At 42.7% G+C, this 14,423-nt stretch overlaps 1 protein-coding gene across 1 annotated transcript in view; it reads left to right on the top strand.

Annotated features, from left to right (window-relative positions):
• Positions 1–14,423, top strand: part of crhr2 (corticotropin releasing hormone receptor 2) — a 73,144-nt gene that overhangs the window by 46,948 nt on the left and 11,773 nt on the right. The window contains exons 5-9 of the mRNA XM_089008621.1: positions 1,321–1,438; positions 1,503–1,656; positions 10,136–10,196; positions 10,874–10,946; positions 11,223–11,308. Coding sequence (XP_088864747.1) covers positions 1,321–1,438; positions 1,503–1,656; positions 10,136–10,196; positions 10,874–10,946; positions 11,223–11,308 — 492 coding nt within the window. The remainder of the gene's footprint in view (positions 1–1,320; positions 1,439–1,502; positions 1,657–10,135; positions 10,197–10,873; positions 10,947–11,222; positions 11,309–14,423) is intronic.

Raw genomic sequence — 14,423 nt, 5'->3', positions numbered from 1 at the left:
GGGGATACAGCTCATTGTATTGGTGTGAAATCTGCTTGGATGTGGGTCCAAACCGCACAAAGTACATATCCTACCTCAAGTGTGATTGTTCAGGTTACCCAGTAACATACATCGTGATTAAGAAACAAAAGTGGCAAATGAAAGCCTGAAAGAAATGCCAGCTGGTGACAAATTATCTACATCAGAATAGAGGCGGAATCTGGTGCAACACCAGCTTAATGAGTCATTTGCCAATTGGCATTCAAGGACAACCGACGCCTCCAGACAAGTTGTGTCCATAATTATCAAAATCACTTCAAATGACTTCTACTGAGCGTATTTTAAAAAGATTCCACCGCATATAGCTATATTTTACGTTTTAAGACTTGCGCTGAATATTCAGAAGTCTTGTTTTTGAGTTGGTGATGATTCCTGATGTCACGTCACGACAGGAACGCCCCTGACCGAGAAAGTAACACACAATGCATTTTGGGTACTTTGTTTGGTCTGAAAACTTCGTGTTGCTCCGTGTTGATGGCGAAATTAGAAGGAAAACACATAAATAACGCGATGGTGAATCGTTGTGTGTTGCACCAAGACTACTATTTGATACTACCTGACACAAATTCCCAGCAGACAAATAAGCCCATTTCCAACGGAGCTTGGGCACCATCTTCTGCATGTTCTGGGTGCTACACATCAGTCCTGACGCCTCAAAATGACCCGGAAGAACTTCTTTAATCGATTGCAAACATTTATGCTTTCCTCTTCAGAACTATTTGAATCATATTCATAACTCGATGAGTAACAATAAAGCACCTTCTCCGAATCTGAAGCCATTGTTTTACATCTTGAGCAAGGTAAGTCGTCTTGGCATGACGTCACGAACTAGGGGGCGGGACCTTCTGAAGATGAAACTTTCTCAGATTATTTTGAAGTAGTTTTGGGAGACTTCAAGTCATTTTTATTAGTATTTTTAATTGGACTAAAAATATCAGCCTGCGTGTTTTGGGTATTTTAGATAATATAAAACGTTTTTCTGATGTCATTTAGGAAACAAAAAAATTGTGTCGTTGTCCTTTAAGTCGCGTGTGTGACCTTGTTTCTGTTATTTCGCTATGGCATCAAAGAATGATTTGTGACAGTTACCTAAAGATTGGAAACTGTTCCATTTCTTGCATCCATTCATCCAACAGATGTTTTTCATTCACTCAGAGTCGGGTGGCGTTAACAACAAATTTAGCTGGGGAGTTTCATCTTCCCAGCCGTTTCATCCAGCTTTTCGAGGACAATCACAGGCCACCCAGGAGACAAAACTCATCCAACATTTTTCTTGCTTAGGAGTATTCGGTGTTTGCGAAACATCATCCACTGGAACTTGATTACCACCTTCATTCTAAGAAACGTCATGTGGTTCTTACTGCAGCTCATAGACCACAACATCCACGAGACCAACGAGGTAAGCGCTGCTCTGTGGCTGCGTTTTGAATCGATGCACTCATTATATCTTTCCCGTGTGGCAGCCATGGTGTCGCCTGATGACCACCATATACAACTACTTTGTGGTCACCAACTTCTTTTGGATGTTCGTGGAGGGCTGCTACCTGCACACGGCCATCGTGATGACCTACTCCACTGATAAGCTGCGCAAGTGGGTTTTCCTCTGCATCGGCTGGTGTAAGTCATGTCGCATGCATGGTATTGCAGTACGTGTATCACTGCTTTTTGCTTGAAAAGGTTGCAAAGAACGATGCCAAAGCGGTGTGTGTCATGTTCTCAGATGAAAAAAAGGTCATGAAGTTTTGCTCTTTCTTGTGAGGACGGCGCTCATTTGCAGGTGGTGTGTACTGGGTTGTCATGGCGATGAATTGTCACCCCTTTACGGAACAACTGATAATTACAAAGTGAATGATGCCCAGGTCTGATCTTAATTTATTTTCATAACTAATCATATTTACCATGATGAGGCCTATCACAGCTGTCTTCTGGGTAGCCGGCACAATACACCCTGAACTGGTTGCCAGCCTGTTGTTGGGCACATAAATGACCAATTGCACTCACAATCACATCTGGGTACAATTTAGAACATTCATTCAACCTACCATGCATGCTCTTGGAATGTAAGACAAAACTGCAGTACCTGGAGAAACCACTCAAAGGCATAGGGACAACATGCTAACTGCATACAGGCCCGGAATCAAACTAGGCCTCGGCAGTGTGAACCAGAAAGGCTCACAATGCTGCATGAATAGGTTCCACTGTGCCGCAGTAAATTTTAATATTGAAGGTAATTTCCTTCTACTCAGGCTAATATTTCTGTGATACATTGACCATATAAAGCAGCTCCTAAATGGTGGATTACTTCGATTCCAGCATGCTCACGACCATCACAATAGACGGATAATAAATAAACGTAAATTCTGGCAATAAAACTTTACTTTAGGCCTCTGCGTTTCTTTCATAATGTTGAAATGAATCTAGTAACACTCATAGTGAGCCTTGAGTAGCTTTCGGTTAATGTAGCTGGCTTCACATGCCCATGAGTGTGCCGGCAGAATAACTCCATGTCTGCAGTGTATTGTCACAGGCAGTCAATCACAATTATTTACCACTTATTTATTTCTTCATTGCTGCTTTTCAAACAATTTGACGAATAAGATCCATGATGTTCTTGTTTTTTTTTTAACTCATTCACTGCCATTCCCGAATTTATTCGGGAATTGAAGATATTACGTGGAGCTCCATTCCCGAATTTGTTTATTCATTTTTTTTGCAAGGAAAGGGGTGGTCGATAAAGCGCTGGTCAGACCTCTGTCAATGTTTTTCCCTTCCACGAGGGGGCGACATTTGCCTTTCGTACAGCCGCCCTCACTTGCACCTCATATTGCTCCAGACCAATATAACTTGGGAATGAACTCTTTTTTTCTGACAAAAGAAGAGAGTCTCAGGTTTCTTACACTGCATTGAATGTTTATGTAGTCCTAAAACAAAAGATTCTGTGGGTCCTGCAATTTGAGTGAAAATGACAAAAACCCTGGCACTAGAGTGGTCACATTTTAGCCCGACTGGCAGTGATTGAGTTAATATCCATAACATTATGGCCATAACGAGGTGGCTTTGCATGATTCCCATCTAACTGCCATCAGAGTATTATTGTGGTTTGCCTGGGACAATTTGAAATTTTGGTCCAGACTTTGGCAAGCATCATGGCACTTGACAACACTGATCTGCTTTCGGGGGCCGAATAAAATGATGTGGTGGGCCAGATTTGGCACACCGGTGCTTTAGAGCTTCCACTGTACTTTGAGTATTTGTGTCATACCATCCTGTAGGTTTTTATTCCTTCTGAGAGCCACGCGGAAAATGTCAGTACAGTTTGCACGCACGTCGCATTATTTTTCCGGGAGCACCAGCGTCTCAGCGCAGTTTCCCTCCAGGCATAACAAATACGTACACACGTAAACATTGTTGGAAGCGTCCTTGAAAATAAGTCTGACATTCCTTATCTTTATGTCACAGCTCGACATGCGTTTTTGCACTGGCTATAGAATGAGTCGGAGTGGGGAGTGAGGGGTAAATGTGACGGTGCAGCTGAGGCAGATCCTATATCATCGGCGCTGAGAATTAACTCGATGAGATTGTGCCCCAAGAAACGAATAGCTGAGTTCAATGGAGAAATGACATCCATTTATGTTCTGGCGAGGGAGGGACCTTATTGTCACGGTTTGCAAGGTGGTGATGGCGGGTGCGGATCCCAAAAAGCAGGCAGGAGGGAGCAGGAGGTTGTGTTTGACAAATTGTATTAAAATAAAGGTCAGCAGGAACAAAATGTAAAACGGAAACAAGTATCAAAAGAAAACCAAGTGTAAAAGTTCGCCAAGGTTAAGCAAACACATGCACAGCATACACTGGATGCAATTGCAGACAAAGCATGCAACAAACATGCAGCAAACAATGAACCGACACTGGATGGTCGTGCCGGGTGTCCTTTTAAGTGTCAGTGATTAAAACAACCAGCACCTGCGAGGCTGCAGGCAGGGCTGACGTCGCAACCCGTTGGTCGCCAATCTGATCGGGACGACCAGCACCTGTGCAGGTGCAGGCGGGGCCGACAGCGCCCCCCGTTGGTCGCCAACCAGATCATGACATTTTCATGTTAATCAAAGTCAGAATCACAAAGCCTTTAATAGTCCCACAATGGGGAAATTTGCGATCGACAACAGCAAAATTGAAAGGGGTGTAGGGGGGATGAAAACATAAAAACAAAGTATTGAAATATCAGAAGACTGAAATGTATAACTGCAATTGCAAGTATAAAAAAGCATATTTGAAATATGTAACTGTATTGAGTCAACAAAAGGTGGCTGTGCTATTTCTATGTCACATGTGATTATTAAGAAGCCTGACAGCAGTCGGTAGGAACGAGCGTTGGGACCACTCCTTGCAGCGCAGGTGTAACAGTCTCTGGCTGAAGGAGCTACCCAGTGCTTTTAGGGTGGGTAGGAGGGGTGGGAGGGGCTGTCCTTCATAGCTTTTAGTTTAGCTAACGTCCATCTGTTGCCCACCTCCTCCAGAGAGTCCAGCAAGCAGCCCAGGACAGAACTGGCCCTCTTAAACAAGCGCTCCAGTCTTTGAATGTCCCGGGTGGTGATGCTGCCTGACCAGCAGACAATTCCATCGTGGATGGTTGAAGCGACCACAGAGTCGTAGAAGGTCTTCAGGAGTGACCCCTGCCCTCCAAAAGACCTCAGTTTCCTGAGTAGGAAGAGGCGACTCTGTCCCTTTTTGATCAGGGCATCCATGTTTGTAGTCCAGTCCAGTTTATTTTTGAGAATAACACCCATGTATTTGTAGGAGGACACCCTCTCTATGTCCGTTCCTGGATGTTCAACGGTGCAAGTGAGAATGTGTCCTGCAGAAATCCACAAAGAACTCCTTTGTTTTCCCGGGGTTAATCTGGAGGTGATTCTGCTGGCACCAGTCCACAAAATCCTTGGTCACTCCCCTGTATTCCCGATCATCTCCCTCTGTACTGAGGTCGACAATAAAAAAGTCATCAGAGGACATCTGAAGGTGGCAAGTTGGAATGTTGTAGTTGATGCCTGAGGTGTACAAGGTGAACAAGAATGGGGCTCGGACTGTCCCCCTGCGGTGCTCCAGTGCTGCAGAGAAGCCTGTCCGACTCCCGGTTCTTTGCTTTTACATACGTGTTTGTGAGATAACCTGTAATCCAAGATGTGAGGTGGTGGTCCGCACCTTGTCCCTCAGTAGATTGGGCTGAATGGTGTTGAAGGCACTGTAGAAATCAAAGAATGTGATCCTCACAGTGCACCAAGCATTCTCCATGTGCAGCAGCACAGAGTAGAGGAGGTAGATGATGGCGTCCTCCCCACAATACTGGGTTGGTAGGCAAACTGTCCAGTAATGAGGTGAGATGTCAACGCCAGTGGTCCTTTGGGTAGACAACCTTGGGCACTGGGACCAAGCATGACGTTTTCTACAGCTGTGGAACTTTGCCCAGCTTCAGGCTCAGAACATATGCTGGACAATGACACGCAGGTGGTGGGAGCAGCTCCTGAGCAGTCGGGAACTGATGTTGTCCGGACCTGTGGCCTTTCTCACTTTCATCCTCCTCAGGTGTTTCCTCACCTGCACGGTTGTGGCAGACAGGCAGGAACCAGGAGGCAGAGGTTATGGCGACAGACGTCTGGTCAAACCGGTTGAAAGAGCTGTTTAATTCATCTGCCCAGTCCTTTCCTTTGTCATTCAATGTCACTGTGCTTTTGTGGCCTGAGACCAGCGACATTGCTGGCTTGCAGCTGCTCCTCCATTTTAATCTTGTAGGCCTTTTCCCCTCTTTTATCTTTCTCCTCAGTTGGATGTGTCCCCATGAATCTCAGTGATGAGCTCCTCCTGCCTGGTTGACTCAAAGCAGTTCCGCAGAGCCTGTTCAGCCTCTGTGGACCACCTTCTGACCTTGCGGGTCATAGCTGGTTGCCTGTGCACCAGGGGTTTGACACAGGCTGGAGATACACCATATTGTGGCCTGCTCTTCTAAGAAGGGGTAGGAGGTAGGGTCTGTATGCATCCTTAGCATTAGCATAAAACAAGTCCAATATGTTATTGTCTCTGTTAGCACAGTTTACATACTGTGTGAATGTTGGGAGGAATGGCTGCAGGGAGACATGGTTGAAGTCCCCAGAGATGATGAGGAAGGTGTTGGGGGATTAGGTTTGCAGCCTGTCTACGACAGTCATCAGGGCATCAGAGGCTGTGCTGCCATTTGCCGTTGGGGAATATACGCCATCACAGCCTTGGCGTGTGAGAATTCTCGTGGTAGAAAATGCAGTCGGAGGCTCATGGCTCGCAGCTCAATGTCCTGAGTGCAGAGTTTCGCTTTGATTGTGATGTCTCCAGGATTGCACCATTTGTCGTTCACAAACCCAGCAATTTCCACTCCTTTTTTCTGACCGCTCCCTGCATTCATGTTTGCACGTACGTATTGGAAACCCTCCAACTCAGCGTGTGTGTCCGGAGTGAATGTCATGTCTCTGTAAAGAGTAGCAAACTGGCCTCCCGGTACTCCGTCTGGTGTTGCGTTAGCGCCGCTAGCTCGTCTACGTTGTTCGTTAGTGATCTTACATTCCCCACTACATTCACCATTACAAAAAGATCTTTAGAATATTATTTCTGTCAGTCACTCTTATCTGTCATTCATTCATTCACTTTCCAATCTGCTTTATCTTCAAAAGGGTCGCGGTGGTGCTGGAGCCTATCCCAGCTGTCTTTTGGACAGTACGTGAGGGATACCGCGGAATAGGTTGCAAGCCAATAGCAGGGCACTGAGAGACGAACGTGTTGTCATATTCACACCTCAACACAATTTGGAGTGTTCAATCAGTCTGCCATGTGTTTTTTGAATGTAGGAGGAAACCGGAGCAAATTAAACCCACTTCCTTTGAAAAAAACTGTTCAGCGAGGCATTCTATTTACCCTACTGCAGAGATAATAAGCTATTTTTAGAGGGGATTGGTACAGAAGCAATACTTTTCCCTATACTCTAAATACTCAAGATTTACAAAACACATAATTTACGCAAACACACTATATATTTATTTTGAGAACTCATTAAAACATGTAGAGAATATGTATTTTGTAAATGTTAATTTAGATTCATTTACAGTAAAGTCTCGTTATATCGATATTCAAGGGAGTCCGAAAAAATATCGATATAACCGGGACTATCGATATATCCGACCCTGTTTGCATGTAATTTTCTCCGTGTGTGCATAGAAATAGTATCAATATAACCGGGACTATCGATATATCCGATATCGATATAACGAGACTTTACTGTATTTGAATAAAAATCTATGCATTTCCATAAATGGATTGACTAGATAAAATAATGTATACAATTCGCAACAATAAGTAAAATATCAAAGAATATTCATTAACATTACACTTACAAATGAATGTTGGGATTACAGTACTTCAGAAAGACGGAACACCTTTCTTGAACACAACTTATTCCTTACTGTTTAAAATACGAAAATGTGGAAAAAAACATTGTCTTTGTTTTTAAGCAAATACAGTGAGACCTCAAGTTACGAACATAATTGGTTCCCAGACAGAGTGTGTAAGGCGAAAAGTGTGTATCTAAAAAAAAAAATTCCCATAGGAAACCATTAAAATGGGAATAATCTGTTCCCGGGTTTCCATAAAATATACATTTCAACTAAATATGCCTTAAAACTACACACAACATACCTTATTCTATGTATAATAAATGTGCTATTGTATTGTAATGAAAGAAATACACTGCATTGTATCATAATGTCACTTTATTTACATTTGTGATGGTCATTTATGGCTTGATGGAATGGCGTTGGAGGTCGAAGGTCAAAGGGAATTGCTGTTTGTAAAGAGAGGCGCATTACATGACGACTGTAATTGAAGAAATAAACTGTGCTGTAAACTAAAATTTTATTTACCTGTTTTGTGGTTGTTGATGGCTTATGGAAGGAGAGTCACCTTCTATAAGGACTGTTGGTAACTGTAGCTGTTCGGTCGTGTGCTTCCGCCGAAGATCACTCCACCAGCCGTGGTGGGTGTGTATTATGAAAATAGTGCTTATTATAAGTTTTAATTTTCATAAATTTGACGTTTGTAAGACAAAAAGTTTGTAAGTTGAGGTGTTTGTAAGTTGAGGTCTCACTGTAGTCCCAAATGAGCCTGTTCAATATGAAGTGTTTTTTATTTCCCAGTTTTTTTTATTTTTATTGGTGTTGTCGTTTGCCGCTCTTCCTCGAGCTGTCACTGCGATTGATTCAAATTGAAGGTAATTAGTTTTTTTTGTGTGTATTAGCAAAATTTGCTAATGTCAGATCAAAAAGGGAATACATGTAACACGCTTGATGGGGTTTATACCCGCAAGCATTCTTTCATATCTAACTAGTACTCCTACATAAAAATGTATATACATGTTTATTTGTATCATTCGATTTAATAGCTTAAGAGTTTTGGATATGATGATTTATTTATGTTTTTTTGTATTTTTTGGTCATGTTTGCTTTACAGTCATTTATCATTCAGTCAGGTGCTCATTTTCATGTTTTGTATTTGCCAAATGAGCTTTATCGATGTTGCTGTTGGACAATTGCACATGGTTATATTTGATGCCTATCTTGCAACTGTTTTCCAACTGTGATCTCGATTCTCTGAATGATTTAATTGGTGAAAAAAGGTCATTAAAATACAAACTAGCTCATGACTGCCTCAAACCTCTTGCATGAGAGTGAATAATTCTAAAATGTTACCAAAAACATTGGCTGTGCTGCAAAAACATTTTATGTTGGCCACAAGTTGATATTGTGAAAGTTTGTTTATGATATACGGTGGGGCCTTGGCTTCCGCACTTAATTGGTTCCCAGACAGTGTGTACGGCAAAAAGCGTGTATCCCAAAAATGAATTTCCCATAGGAAACCATTAAAATGAGAATAATCGGTTCCCAGGTCTCCATAAAATAAATAAATAAGCCTTAAAACTACAAACAATATACCTTATTCTATGTATAATAAATGTGCTGTTGTATTGTAATGAAAGAAATACTTTGCACTACTACTACTACCGCACTGTATAATAAAGTCGTTTTATTTACCTTTGTGATGGTCGTTGATGGCTTGATGGAACGGGGTTCAGACTTCTCTTCCTGTGTTATGAAAGTCCGGTTAGGCATATTTTTCCAAAAAAGTCCGGTCTCGTCTGCATTAAATACTTGCTGAGGAGCGTAGTCTTCTTTCACCATTTCGAGGAATGATCCCTTGTAGGCTTCGGCAGATTTACAGTCTGAACTGGCTGTCTCACCATAATGAGTAACGCAGTGAATCCCTGTATGGTGCTTAAAGAACTATCCGTTGCTAGCTTTAAAATAATCAATAAACGGCGAACTTCCAGGTTGCCGCATGCCGATATCAGAGTGAATTTGACGTGCTTTCTCAGATATAATTGCTTTATTCACGCTGTCGCCGGCTAGCTGCTTTTCGTTAATCTAAATTAACAGACGTTTTTCAACCGCTTCTATTGCCCGAGACCGTTGCTTTGACAGCACGGAAACACCTTTAGCAACACAAGCACCTTTAATAGCTTCTTTGTTGCGAAGGATGGTAGCAATGGTGGACTTAGCATATTGCTCTTGGGCCATTAAGTCAGACAAACGCACACCTCGTTCGTGTTTCTCAATGAGCTCCTTCTTCTCCACGACTGTAATTTTGTTTTGTCTTCTTCGGCTGAACACAAGCCTATGGTGGGGTCTTTTTCGCTCCCATAACAGCAAACCTATCCGTGATAAATCCGTGAAGACGAACAACGTTTGCACTCAGAGAAAGAGGGTGTGGAAAGATAGCCCGGCTGTGACGCTGTTTGGCCGTGTGGTTTGGTGTTCTTCCGCCAAAAATTACTCCGTCAGCCGTGGTGGGGCGGCACTCCGTGTATATACTGAAAAGTAGTGCGTATGCCAAGGTTTAATATTCATAAATTTAATGTTCGTAAACCGTATGACAAGGTGATCGTAAACCGAGGTCCCACTGTACTTATTCATGATATGGCTATTTATGATCTTGAATTCAGTCACTTGAAATCCTCGTTCCTTTTCAGGTATTCCGTGTCCCATCATCATAGCCTGGTGCTTTGGGAAGCTGTATTATGAAAATGAAAAGTAGGTGGTTTAATGAGTGAGCATAATTAATTTAGCTTTTAACTCATTCACTGCCAGACAATGTGCAAAAATGTGTCCACTCCAGTGCCAGGGCTTTTGTCATTTTCACTCAAATTGCAGGATCTACAGAATATTGAGTTTTAGCACTACATAGACATTTAACTCAGTGTAAGAAACCTTAGAATCTCTTCTTTCATCAGAAAACAGTGTCAATTCCCAAGTTATATGAGTTAGCTGAGTTTGAAATGGGGGCAGATGTACAAAATAAAATACAATACAATACATATTGATTGATTCTGGACAGCGCTTTAATCAACAGCTTAACCTGTAACAAAGCGCGAACATGGACAAAAGGCAAATGTTGCCCCCTCGCCGAAGGGAAAAACATTGCTGACCAGCGCTTTATTGGCACCACCGCAAGAAAACAACAAAACCCAAACAAATTTGGGAATGGCGCTCCATGTCGCACTTTTCAATTCCCGAATAAATTTGGGAATGGCAGCGAATTAGTTAATACATTTAACAGAAAATGAAGAAGAAAAAAAGAAAAATTCTACTTTGGTCTTTTCTATTGATATTGTGACAATAAATTAACATTTCTTCCAAAAAATGATAACCCCAAGTTCAGTCAATGGTGTGTATTTCCGTGCCGTTCACTGCGTGCTTTCCCTCAACAGATGCTGGTTCGGGAAGGACCCCGGCAAATACATTGACTACATTTACCAGGGGCCTGTCATTCTTGTGCTACTGGTCAGTATCACTGTCAGTATACAAATGTACAGTGCAGGATTTCATACGATACATTTTTTGGTTATTTCACGAGGATTAATATAAGTGTGATGTAGGCTTTTTTTGTTGTCTTTTTGCTGACGTATGTATAGACTCACACGCACACACAAACACACACAAACACACACACACACACACACATGCACACACAAACAAACACAAGGGAATGATATCGTTGCAGCAACTCCTCCAACTCATCGTTTCCCACTTTGATTTGCTATCTTTCTTTTTTTTCAGATAAACTTTGTTTTCCTCTTCAATATTGTACGAATCCTAATGACCAAACTGAGGGCGTCGACGACTTCAGAAACCATCCAGTACAGGTGAGTAGAACTTTTCTTAGATTTCTTTTATAAAGTACCAAAATCTTGGATAGCAGCGGCGCACATTCAGTGTTGCTTCCAATGGCTGCTTCCATTTTCAAGCGCATACTCTCACACAGTCGATGAGATTCAATTAAAACAAAACAAAATAGGGTCTCTCTCTCTCGTTCTCTCATTCTCTCGTTCTCTTGTTGTGCCTTTCTTTCTCTCTATCTCTCCCTCCCTCTCTCTCCCTCCCTCTCTCTCTCTCTCTCTCTCTCTCTCTCTCTCTCTCTCTCTCTCTCGTTCTCTGTCTCTCTGTCTCTCTGTCTCTGTCTGTCTCTGTCTGTCTGTCTCTCTCTCTCTCTCTCTCTCTCTCTCTCTCTCTCTCTCTCTCTCTCTCTCTTTCTCTGTCTGTCTCTCTCTCTCTTTCTCTCTCTCAACGCTGCAGATCATCACAACAGTGTTTGCGATGCATTTAGTAGAATAAAGACTCAAGATGGTCCATCTTGTTTAGATTGAACAAGTACGATGTTTATTTGACGGAGCACAGAGCGTAACCGCTTCTCTCAGCATTGTATAACTATTTTTTTAATCGCTATCAAAGGACCATATGTAGCGTTGTGGCTGCGTTGTGAGATCTGCTCAACATTCAGCATGCCTTATTTATCTTAACAGAGAATATTACAGTATTTCACAAAATGAGCATACAAAATAACAGTTTATTCACAAACGCGTACAAACAATTTTGGTGTTGCGCTACCTGTCACAATGGCACCGGCGGGGGGGAGTCGACGCTCAGGTCGAGGGTCCCCTGACGCCGGCCAGGGCGAAAGCCAAAGCGGGTCGGCCGTCTGCGCTCGGGCGCGCGGGATCAGCACAACGAGAATGCTGTGTCGGGCCCACGCCGCCACCACTTTTTTCCTTCGCCGTTCACCTAAGTCCGAGCGTGTGTGTGGATATATATGTATATACTATATATATATATACACGAACCTCTTGGCTTACGAACTTTTCGGCTGACGAACGTTACATTTATGAAAATTTTACCTTGGCAGACGAACTATTTTTCGGGATACACACGGAGCTGCCACAATGAGTGATGTGTCGTTCGAGAACGAGCCCGGTCTCCTAACAAGAAAATGGTGGCCACCGTGTTTGTCCTCTATTCCCCGCCCCCAGTCTTTGGTTAAAGCCACATGATTGGTCAAGAACGCAGCAGTGGGGGATGGGGTTACAGACAGAGAGAGAGTGAGGCCGTTCTCCAAAAACAAAATGGCGTCTTCGAATAAAGCCACGTGATTGGTCAAGAACCCAGCAGTCGCGGGGGGTTAAGCATTAAAGAGGCATACAGAGAGAGTGAGAAAACACACGCACGAAAGGGAGATGACAGAGCTTGAAACAAAAAAACAAAAGTGTGAGAGTGTAAGAATAGTGAGAAAATGGATAGAAAACAGTTAAAATATATGGGGTATTTTAACTGTTTTCTATCGATTAGAGTTTGAGAATAGTGAGAAAATGGATAGAAAACAGTTAAAATATCTGGGATATTTTGACTGTTTTCTATCAATTTTCTCACTATTCTGACACTCACACTTTTGTTCAGGCTCCACAAATAACCCGCATAAGTCATCTGTACACTTGATGCAAAAAGCTATCAAACCAGCGAAACAGATCACAATTGATGAAGAACTAGATACAATTATCACAGAGAAAGCACCTACAAGGGATCATTCCTCAATATGGTGAAAGAATCCTATGTTCCTCATCAAGTGTTTACTGCTGAGGAAACCGGACACTCCATTCCATCAAGCCATTAACAACCATCACAAAGGTAACTAAAATGACTTTATTGTATAGTACATTTTATTTCTTTAATCATAATACTATAGCACATTTATTATACATAAAATAAGGTATATTTTGTGTAGTTTTAAGGCTTAGAAAATTAGAAAGTGGAAAATTATGCTTTATGGGCACCTGAGAACGGATTATTCTCATTTTAATGGTTTCCTATGGGAAATTAATTTTTGGGATACACACTTTTCGCTTTACACACTCTGTCTGGGAACCAATTAAAATGTCGTCTCAGGGTGCTGGACTTGGGATGGAACCCTCCATGCATGGTGAGGAGTTTTCGGGTCTTAACATCCGTGGTCTGAATCTCTTCCTTTGGCCACCTTATTATTCCTGCAGGGTATCTGATCACTGGCAGAGCATAGCTGTTTATTGCCCGAGTTTTGTTCTTGCCATTGAGCTGGCTTCTTAGGACTTGCCTCACCCGCTGAAGGTATTTTGTCGTAGCCGCTTTCCTTGTTATTAGTTTGAGGTTGCCATTGGCCTGTCGTATACCGAGGTAATTGTAGCTGTTTTCAATGTCTGCTATTGTTCCGTCAGGGAGTGAGACCCGTTCAGTGTGGACTACCTTGCCCCTCATAGTCACCATTCGACTACATTTCTCCAGTCCGAATGACATCCCGATGTCACTGCTGTACATCCTGGTTGTGTGGCTCAGGGAGTCTATGTCCCTTTCGCTCTTAGCATACAGCTTTATGTCATCCGTGTAGAGGAGGTGACTGATTGTAGCTCCATTTCTGAGGCAGTATCCATAGCCTGTCTTGCCGATTCTTTGGCTGAAGGGGTTCAGTCCAATGCAGAACAGCAGTGAGGAGAGTGCATCACCTTGGTATATGCCACATTTGATGGTCACTTGTGTTAGTGGCTTGCCATTGGCTTCAAGTGTGGTTTTCCACATCCTCATCGAGTTTGCAACAAAGGCTCTCAGGGTCCTGTTGACCTTATACAACTCCAAGCATTCAGTGATCCATGTGTGTGGCATCAAGTCATATGCTTTCTTGTAATCAATCCAGGCTGTGCACATGTTGGTATGTCGGGACCTGCAGTCTTTTGCGACTGTTCTGTCAACCTGCAGCTGATGTTTGGCACCTCTAGTATCTCTACCAATGCCTTTCTGTGCTTTGCTCATGTATTGATCCATGTGTCCACTTATCTTAGCCGCAATAATGCCAGACATGAGCTTCCATGTTGTGGAGAGACAGGTTATTGGCCGATAGTCGGAACGAACTGCACCCTTTGAGGAATCCTTCATGATCAGGATTGTTCGCCCTTCGGTTAG

Source organism: Hippocampus bargibanti, linkage group LG11 (genome assembly GCF_051943395.1).
Source record: "Hippocampus bargibanti isolate YZ-2025 linkage group LG11, ASM5194339v1, whole genome shotgun sequence".
Classification (NCBI taxonomy): Eukaryota; Metazoa; Chordata; class Actinopteri; order Syngnathiformes; family Syngnathidae; genus Hippocampus; species Hippocampus bargibanti.
The sequence above is the reverse complement of the archived record's forward strand: the minus strand, read 5'-3'. Positions and strand labels throughout refer to the sequence as shown.